General features: G+C 37.0%; 2 protein-coding genes across 3 annotated transcripts in view; both read right to left on the reverse strand.

Annotated features, from left to right (window-relative positions):
* LOC107729657 (apoptosis regulator Bcl-2-like) overlaps nucleotides 1–6,717 on the reverse strand; it is a 52,235-nt gene extending 45,518 nt beyond the window's left edge. For both annotated transcript variants that reach the window (XR_001638608.1, XM_016540303.1), the window contains exon 1: nucleotides 5,435–6,717. Coding sequence is in view for 1 of the 2 variants with exons in the window: in XM_016540303.1 (XP_016395789.1) it covers nucleotides 5,435–5,989 (555 nt within the window). In the remaining variant the exon portion in view is untranslated. The remainder of the gene's footprint in view (nucleotides 1–5,434) is intronic.
* A 1,329-nt stretch (nucleotides 6,718–8,046) lies between these two features.
* Nucleotides 8,047–10,245, reverse strand: part of LOC107729647 (cytochrome c oxidase subunit 4 isoform 1, mitochondrial-like) — a 9,166-nt gene continuing 6,967 nt past the window's right edge. Inside the window, exon 5 of the mRNA XM_016540285.1 lies at nucleotides 8,047–8,259. Within this exon, the coding sequence (XP_016395771.1) occupies nucleotides 8,126–8,259 (134 nt within the window). The 3' untranslated portion in view covers nucleotides 8,047–8,125. The remainder of the gene's footprint in view (nucleotides 8,260–10,245) is intronic.

A 10,245-nucleotide genomic window follows, 5' to 3' on the forward strand; every position in this document is an offset into this window, starting at 1 on the left:
CAACAATTTGTCTCCTCCGCATCACCCTAGCGCCATTTTGGAGAGTATCCACTGAACACAAACAGCGTATGTTGTTCTGTGTCAGCCATACCACACGGATACGTTGTTTTCGTTCAAATCAAAGCGTAAATAAACATAGAAAACGTATTCACATGACGCGGCTGACACAGAATAGCATACGCTGTTTACGTCCAGCGGATACTCTCCAAAATGGCTCCAGGGTGATGCGGAGGAGACGAATTGTTGAATAAAGTTGTAATTTTTTTTCTTTTGTGCACAAAAAGTATTCTCGTAGCTTCGTAAAATTACGGTTGAACCCCTGATGTCACATGGATTATTTTACAGATCTCCTTGCTACGTCTCTGGACTTGGGAACATTTCAGTTGTATTGCTGTCTATGCAGGGTCAGACAGCTCTCAGATTCCATCAAAAATATCTTAATTTGTGTTCCGAAGATGAATGAAGGTCTTACGGGTTTGAAACGACATGAGGGTGAGTAATTAATGACAGAATTTTCATTTTTGGGTGAACTATCCCTTTAAGTGGACGAAATGATTGTAAAAGTCCAGCATACATCTACAGAGAGAAGTCTGACATTTCACCGGAAGATCAAATTATGACATTTTGATTACAAGGTCAAAAAAAATTTACTAAATGAATCATTCGCAATAAGATCTATTACATGCAATTACAAATGTAGGGAACTTCCCTATAACTTTCTCTGTGAGTCTCTGACCTCTTCAGGGAAACCAATAACTAAAAACATAAATGTGGCTGAGACATTTCAGCTTCGCCAAGTTTTTCTTCTAATGACTCACTGCAAGTTTCAGTGAATAAAATCGAGAGATCGATGCGGGACAACACAATGTTTTGGCATTCTTTAACATAAAAATCCTCTTGGTGATTATCCATTATGTTCTTTCACTGCTGAATTCACCTTTCACATCCAATTTGTTCTCTTGTCTGTAATCCTCAGAACTTATAAAGATACTGAGGGGAGGAAAAATGAGATAACCTACTTTTTCAAGTGGTTTTATGATGAATAATTTTGTCAGTGAACACTCTTTTATGATTTGAGCGATTACCCTTGTCTTCTTAATGACTTTTGTGTGTCTTTGTGTATAGAATCTGGCTTCTCAACCCAGAGAGACCACACCTGCAAGGGAATCCTTATTTTCCCACCACTACCAGCCCTAATATAAACCCCAGCATCTCCACCAGGCTTCTTTTCCAGACACACCCAGCCGAGGGTTTCGCCTTGAGGTCAAAGGCACCATGCAGCACTCTGGCAGCCAATCAGAAATGCCCTTGGAGCCCTAACTTGCCCCCCAGGATCAGGAGCCACAACCTCACCTACCTGATAGCAGCTGGGCAGGAAGGTGCAATAACAAAACATTTGCTTTACACAGTCACCTATTCTATAGTTCTTCATCCTTCCTGCTTTCTTTTATTGCTCTTCATCTGCCTTCTCCATTTCCTCTTTTTTTAATCTCACAGTTCTTTTCTTTTGAAACCTTTCTTGGCACCTTCACAGGCACAGATGTACACTGCAATGGTAAAATACACAGAAGGTTTGTTTGAAGGCATTATCACTGTATGTCAAAAAGAGACACTCTATTCTCTTCTCTTCACTGGGTGTTTTTTTTCCCATAGTCTGTCTTTCGTGTTGATATCGCTTTCATAAACAATGTCACTTGAAAGGGCTGTAGGAGGCACATGTTGGGGAAAAATGAATACCTGAACGATGCTAGAGCTTTTGAAGTTCTTTGGCTCCAACTGTAAAACGCCCCACAACGCAACACCCACTAACATAAGACCCAGGTGGGGTCAAACACGCCTCTAAGGCATGAGAATCAGCAGTGTACTGTACACAGCCAGAAACCTGTAATGAACCGCAGGTATGTGGTGTGTGTGGGTGAGCACCTGCGCAATTGTAGTCTGTCTAAACAAACTTATGCACGGACTGATTTCATTATCTGAATGGGGGCCGGAGTTAAACAATACACATCATATGCCAGGCTGCCTCCGGAAGTCACGAGGATAGTAAGACTATAAGCTATGAAGGTTTATGCTGAACCTTACATAAACTGCAGATTGACTTTTTGTTAATAGCTCTATTCAATCTCAACAATAAGTGGGAGATCATTAAGAATGTTGTGCATTGGGACACATTGCACTTGATCTCAGTTCACCAAACCAACAGAGCTACATCTTTACCTACACCTCAACACTAACATGGCAATTAAGATAACAGTAAACATCAATTTGTTGAGGGGGTGAAAAAAGAGCATGCTAAATGAGCTAGCTCAAAGCGGTTACACAGTAATGAGAAAGCTCATTAAGCATTTTGCAAACCAGAAGTCCTAACTGTCTGAGCATCTGCTCTGTTTTGCCACGTGCAATGCTGTCAAATTTTGGAAGGAGGCAATGGACCTACATTACACTCATATAGCTTCTGTTAAACACATTAAACAAGCAATTAGACAGTTTCAAATAGTTGTTTTAATGCAACATTCTCGACAAATTCTTATAACATTCTTTTATGTCATATATAAAAAGATGACAAGTGTGTTTTAAATATTTGCATTTTTCTACAGTACATGACAAACAGCATACACTGTAGACCTTAGTCAGGGTAGTGCATATTTTCTTTTTGACAGGAATGGAAATGAGGCTGTGAGGGACAGAAATACAGCTGTGTTCAATGGATTGTCCTGTTATTTAACAACATACCGACTGTTCAACTGATGAAATGTCTTTCCTAAAAAATTCTGTAAACAAAAACTCTATAATAGAGTTTTGAAAGGGGTGAGTTGTGAAAATTACATGATGTAGACCTTATAGAGTGTGTGATATTGTATGTGCAAACATTCAATAAGCTGCCAGAGTTCTGGAAAAGGTGTTTCCATACAGAATGAAATCTGAGTAACATCTATAGGACGTTCTTTTCTTGTTTTGTGGAAAAGGGATAAAGGCAGGTAAAGTAGCCGAGAGTCTATTGTTGCGTTCACCTCTAAAACACCTCTACAGGTGGCTATTTTTAGTTAAGGGTCACAAGAGAGGCCAAAATGGATTACGGAAAACTTTCCAAGCAGCACAAGACTGTTAATTCAGTTTCCAGCCTCATGCAAGCCATTTCTTATTTAGCTGCAATAATAATTATTTTACATAATTTATGACGCACGGCATGTTTAACTTCCGTCATTTAGAAGAAGTACATTAATTTGGCAATCTGAAAGAGCCAATTTAATTATGTCCCTTGTCAACAGTCTATAACTGTATAAACGAAAGACCATCTACATCAGTGTTTCTCAACCCTGGTCCTGGGCGCCCCCCAACACTGCACATTTTGTATGTCTCCCTTATCTGACACACCCATTTCAGGTCCTGGAGTTTCTTTTAATGAGCTAATGAGTTGAATCAGGTGTGTTAGATTAGGGAGACACACAAAATGTGCAGTGCTGGAAGGCGCCCAGGACCAGGGTTGAGAAACAGTGATCTACATGAACAGAACATGTTTTTAAAAGTCTTTAAGTCCATTTTAACTTGTGACAGTGACTGAAGTACAGTAAGACAATGGTCTCAAAGACATGCTGGGTAAACGGGGTATCCCTGCAAGGGGCATGGAAAAATAATAATAAGACAGAGTGCTGTAGTACCGCTGAATCATGTATTCTCCACAGACAGGCTTTATCCAAGGATTAATGAATCACATTCATTCAAAAGGAGGATAATAAGTCAGGATTAACTATGGGTGGAGAGGACATTTCTTTCTGGCAGAGAAGTAAAGCCATCTGACCAATTTAGGGCAAATGGGAAGCCCTTCTAATGCGGGAAATGAAAACCACAAAACACTTGACTTCGTAATTGTGATACGCTTAGCAAAGGCTGAACAGTTCTTCTTCCATTACCTGAGTCACTTGAACTTTATACAGAATAACTGAACATGGTTACATTCAAGTACAGCTTATAGTAGTATTTTTACTGGCTGCATCCCCACTGATGCTTCTGTTCTTGAGATGAAAGCCCTATAAATCTCCACACAGCGAGCTTTTAAATGCATTCTTCAGACGTACGCAAATGAACAGGCCTGAACAGCACCAGCGCTCTGATGGTAAGCAATTGGGACATTATCAGTAACTTAATAAAGATTCCCCTAAAATAATTAACTACAGAGGAAATCAAGCGGGAAGCATCCCCTGTGCGAGTATATATCAATGTCAAATACTTCAAAACAAATCCTACATTTAAAGAAGCTGTTAATGACAGACTCGGTGTAATATATAACTCTCACGAGCAAGCCAATTCTCTCAGCATGAATTAATACAATTTATGAATATAATATATATAATTATAATTAATATAAAAATATATATATTAATATATATAGATATTTAAATATATATCAATTAATATACTTAAAATTAACATATTAGAATTAAAAATGTTATATATACCTCCAGCGAAAACATATTTCTCTATCTTTTATAAAAACATCTCTCTACCTTACAGTGTTTTATTTGACCATAACATTTTTACATCTGTGCTGAAATTATTTACTACCAAACAATCATTAAGAATTCATAATGGCCTAGCATGCACAAGTCACATGTCCTTGAGAAAAAGTGTGTCTACCTCACTCTGACAAAAAAAAAAACTTTTTACATGACATAAGAGGGGTGTGGCTTATATTGATTGAACTATCACTTTCACCTTGTTTGAACTGTTAAAAACCAAGCTGACTAAATTCAAACCAGTCCAACTCAAATAACTATCCCATTCTACTAAATAGCACTGCAGACACAATGAGATGAACTCATTGCGTTGTCTTATAGGCTACTGTTAAAGTTTAACTACTCAAACTTGCACACCATAAAGCCCCCATGAATCGAATTTATTTTTTTTTGTCTAGTGATGGCATACTTCCTACTAAAACAGGAAGTTTAAATGGTACATATTTTAAATATCTAATAGCCTTTAGCTAGGTCACAGCCGTAAACATGAATTGCTACTGTACCTGCTAGTCATCTTGCAGGTTATATTAGAGGCAGGAAATTCTCATACTAGATTGGACAAAAATTCTGTACATTACAAGATAAATAATCAATATTTGTGTCCCTTTTTTTCAAGAGAAAATGTTTTTATGTCTATATTTGCCACGTTTGTCAGCATTTAAGAGGCCTCAGTGACAAGACCTGGACTCAAAGGCACAAAAACATTTGGATGTAATGAAGTTTTTAACAATACAAAGTGGCCTCATCAGAAATCAGAAAGTAATGACAGTTTGTTTACATACTAGCAGATGATAGTAAACAAAACTGCATGAGTCTTCGGTGTTTAACAAGACTGTGTTATTATGATTTCAAGCTTCAGCTGCAAAGAAAAAGTAATAAACGACTGGGCAAAGGTCACGACCATTTGACCATAAACTTACCCAGCCTCCATTTTCCTCGATCCAGTTTTCCAGAGGCCCGTTCAGGTAGTCTGTCATCCAGTGTGCAATATTATCTACCTGGGACGCCATCTCCCGGTTGACGCTCTCCACACACATGGTCCCACCAAACTCAAAGAAAGCGATGATCCGCCCCCAGTTCACTCCGTCTTTAAAGAGCTCTTCTGCCACGGCTAAGAAGCTGCGTTGCGTTGTATTGGGACTGAATATCATGCGGTGGGACATCTCCTCAAATTCACGCTGGTATAGCCTTTCTATCTCGTCTCCAGCCTCGCGTAGCGCCCGGTAGATCCTTGAATAAGGGTCTGAACGAGTGACCCGGTGAGCTATCAGGCATTCAGAGTTGTTCCCCCCTCCGGCTGAGGGAGCCTGAAGCCTCCTGCCAGAGTTTAGAGAGGAACCCTCGATTCCTTTATTGGCGGTGTCATCATCCTCCCCAGAAGATTGAGATTTCCACACATATCCCTTCTTTGAAAGTTTGTGATTGATGTATTTCTCCACAATATTCCGATTGTCAAAGCGAATTTCGGTGGCCATCGTTATTAAACGCGATAAAACGAGCGCGAGCAGGAAAAAAGTCGGTTATTCGAAGTACATCGTAACGGACAAAACGTTCTCTCACAGAGAAGAGCTCTGAAAAATGACACATTCACATGGCGTCGATGTGAGTTCTCTCATTAAAAACCATTTTTATGGAAAATTGTATTATTTAGTTTCACATTCATTGGTTATGACTCACAAAAACGTTATTTGTTAACTTTAAAGCAAGAACTGTCCGCGAACCTGCACGTCCAGCGCGCGCTGATGTGTGGAGATAGATGGATTGGCCGTTGCTGCAGCGCGCGGTCAAGATCCGCACACGTCTCGAGCGCGGCGCGAGGAATGCCGCTTCACCGCTCAAACTCACTGCGTTTATATTCCAGTGGACCTCCAGCCAAGAGCGAAAAAAAGAGAGGCGACGTCGTTGACGTTAGGAGACCGAAGAAGAGAGTTAAAGCAAAAGCTGTATTTCTAATTATTCCACTGACATTCGAGCTCACAGAAAGACGGAAGAGAAAATAGCAACCAAGTCAGCGCACGAAGAAGCACCTTTGCTGTGTAAAATATACAAGTAGATTTCCACGCTCTTTGGCAAGATGCAGTTTTTCCAAAGCGCGGCACGGATCGTGCAGAAATTAAGCGCCAACGAATGACATCGAGGGGGGCGCATTCATTGAAGCGACGCTAGAACGCTTTTGAAACTATAGGCTACAACTGAAGATACTCGCTCTACTGGGGCAGCACTTCCTCTACGTCACACCATTCATTGCTTTTGGCGTAGTAGCCTACTAGGACTCTCCAGATGAAGAGTGTTTATGGTGTCTGAGTTTGTGTTTGAAGTGCACTTCTTTTCATTCCTTTCAGCTTTGTCAAAGCTTCTTTTTCATTATTCCCTCATCATGACTCATATTTGAGGCGTTTTTTGAAGTACATGGTTCTCACATTTTGACAAATAAATTTCCAGTAGGGGAACCAAAGTGCGTCGCAATATATTTTGTTCAAACGTCAGGTTTTGAATGTGTGTAGGCTATAATACATAGATAGATAGATAGATAGATGGATAGATAGATATGAAAATATTATATCAAACTTGTCTATCTATCTATAATTATTAATATATAATTAATTAAATAAATCATATTATTAAAAATTAGCCATTACTCCAGACTTCATTCTCACATGATTCTTCATGATTTTTCTAATATGCTGATTTGCTGCTTTTTTTCTGTTATTATCAGTTATTACTGATGGCCAATTATTAATAATAAAATAAAATCTTTTTTTACTGCTCAATATTTTTGTGTAAACTGTGATAAAAAAAAATTTTCAGGATTTATTGATGAATACAAAGTATTCAAAAGAACGCAATATTCAAAGAATACAAAGATATATATATATATATATATATATAGTCATACAAATTATGGGAATAATAATTTCTGAGTAGTTAAATTCCATTCAAATAAAAAATGATGCTATTGCCTTTCTGAAGCAGTTAAATGAGCAATTTGAAAATTTGGTTCAAGCTTTTAGGAAAGGTCAAAAGTACTACTTGAAATCACTGATGTTAAATTCACTTGTTAGTGGTTATACTAACCACTGAACCTAATGAGCAGTGTGTCTACTTAGCTGATATGACATTTCAAGCAGTGACAAATGTGTGACTTCTTTCTTCTAAAACTGTTTTAAACACACAGAACTATTTATGTGAACTGTACTAAAGCTTTTCAAAATTATGGAAAATGTGGAGTAAATGAGCACCTAAGATATGCTTTCCCTTTTACACAGACACACACTCATAAAAAGTCATTTTACGCAGTTGGAAAGTGATTGGATTAACTCACACACCTCAGCCAATAACACACTCTCTCGCACTATCTGCCCCAGCCAATCACGTTAACACATATTCACTTCCACGGTAGTCAGGTATCAGGTTAAATGTGCCAACACAACTGCTTTGTTCTCAGTAACAACAGTACCAAGCCAAAATACTGAAGCAGCTCAGAGTTTAATTCAGTGCATTTATTTAGATTCACATATATTTTAAGGCTGTTGGTTGCACAGCATTATTGAGTTTGGAACGTCTCATTAATGCAATCCTGATACATTTTTAATAATTAAGGCGGAATGCATTTATTTCCACTGTTTCTTTTCATAGTCCCACTTATTAGAGAATCCATGAACGGGGTTCACTCTCATATCTATCATCCTCTGCGTCTGCTGAGCGACCGACTCTTGAGACAGAGTGTGCGGAACATCACCATACACTGTGAGAAAGAGAAAAACAACATTGGTGACATTAAGAAAGAGAGTTAAAGTAATATTCCTGTGTAAAATACAATTTGTTCCCCCAAATTTTATAATTCTGTCATCAATTATCTTGTATAGGAATTATAATTTTAAGTTATGTACTTAACGCTATAACTTTAAGATCTATTGACAGCACAAATTTGAATTGTATTTTTGTTTGTAAAAACAAGCAATTTAGAAATGCCCTTAACATTCATTCATTCATTTGTTTGTTTGTTTGTTTGTTTCACAGAATAACGAATAATTTATTAAGAGTTCTAAAAGCTTATAAGATAAAACCCTGATAAATCATTTGAAAAGTGTAAAAGAAAAAAATGGGGGTGTCGGGTGTGAAAAACAGTTAATTGTGCAAAATCCCCTTCTGTTTTCCCCCTTAGTGGAACTGTAGACCTGTCAGCAAAAGAAAAAACCCAATAGCACATAGCGACCAATTAGGTGTCCTAACAGAGGGCAGAAACCGACAGCTCAGACACTTCTGTGGAGTTATATCTGCCAGGCAAAAACAGGGGACAAAAAAAAAGTAAACAAATTAGAGAAAAACATTGTGTCTGCGCATCATGCACAAACCTGTCTGCTAATATCACAGACCTGGTTCATGTAAAAATAGAGCCAATAAACATGCAAATGTACTCGGTCAAAAAAAAGGTTGCAGTTCAAGTTTGCAGTTACAGTTCAAAAATCCACTCGCTTCTATTACTATTATTATAAAAATGCTTCTATTATCTTTTTTTTAGTTTTATATTATCAGCATAATATAAATTTGAATTGAAAAATATTAATTAAAATTTTTTTCTTATTGATCTCATTTTAAAATTGAAATGATTTTTTCCTGAATTTTCACCGGCCATTACTCCAGTCTTCAGTGTTACACGATCCTTCAGAAATTATTGTACTATACTAATTTGTTGCTCAACTGATGACCAATTATTATTCATTATTCTTTTTATTATCAATTTATTATCAATTTTGTAAACAGTTTTTGCTGCACACTATTTTTGTGGAAACCATGATAAAAAAAATCAGGATTCTTTGATGAATAGAAAGTTCAAAAGAGTAGCATTTATTTGAAATAAAAATCTTTTGTAATATTATAAATGTCTTTAACTTTTGATCAATTTAATATGTCCTTGATGAATAAAAGTATTAATTTCATTTTTGTTTTTAACAGTAGTGTATCACTGTTTCCACAAAAATATTAATCAGCAGAACTGTTTTCAACATTGATAATAATTTGAGCAACAAATCAGCATATTAGAATGATGCTGATCTGAAGAATCATGTGACACTGAAGACTGGCGTAATGGCTGCTGAAAATTCTGCTTTGCCATCACAGGAATAAATCATATTTTAAAATATATTCCGATAGAAAACACTTATTCAAAATTTTAATAATATTTCACAATAAATAAATTATTTATAAATAAACATAGAATTTCTTACATTATTGCTATAATGACAGCAGTCCTCATATTGATTTTACCTCATAATATTTCTTTGTTGTACATTTGTTTATTTCCAGGTTTAAATTTTGAATCCCAGATTCTCAGTGTGGACTCAGACTGTATATCTGGTATTTGGTTTATACTATGTCATTTTTTTTCAAGGGCATCTCCCCTTCTGAGATCCCTCAAGGCAGACGGTACACTGTAAAAAAAAAAAAAACGGTGACATTTATGGTAAAATACCGGCAGCTGTGGTTGCCAGAACTTCACCGTAAAAAATATGGTAGCAACATTTTAGGTTTTACAGACTTAATTAAAATTCACAATAAAATACAGTATTTCATTAACTGATGTAATGTTAATAAACCAACATATTGAAGTACTAATATCTGTTTTGAACCATTGTAATGCACTGATAACCACCAAAAACTGGTGGTGATGAGAAAGTCACATGATGAACCAAAGCTCATCACAAACAGCTTTTCTACAAGCTGAGGAGGG

Source organism: Sinocyclocheilus rhinocerous, unplaced genomic scaffold (assembly GCF_001515625.1).
Source record: "Sinocyclocheilus rhinocerous isolate Xijiao unplaced genomic scaffold, SAMN03320098_v1.1 scaffold278, whole genome shotgun sequence".
Classification (NCBI taxonomy): Eukaryota; Metazoa; Chordata; class Actinopteri; order Cypriniformes; family Cyprinidae; genus Sinocyclocheilus; species Sinocyclocheilus rhinocerous.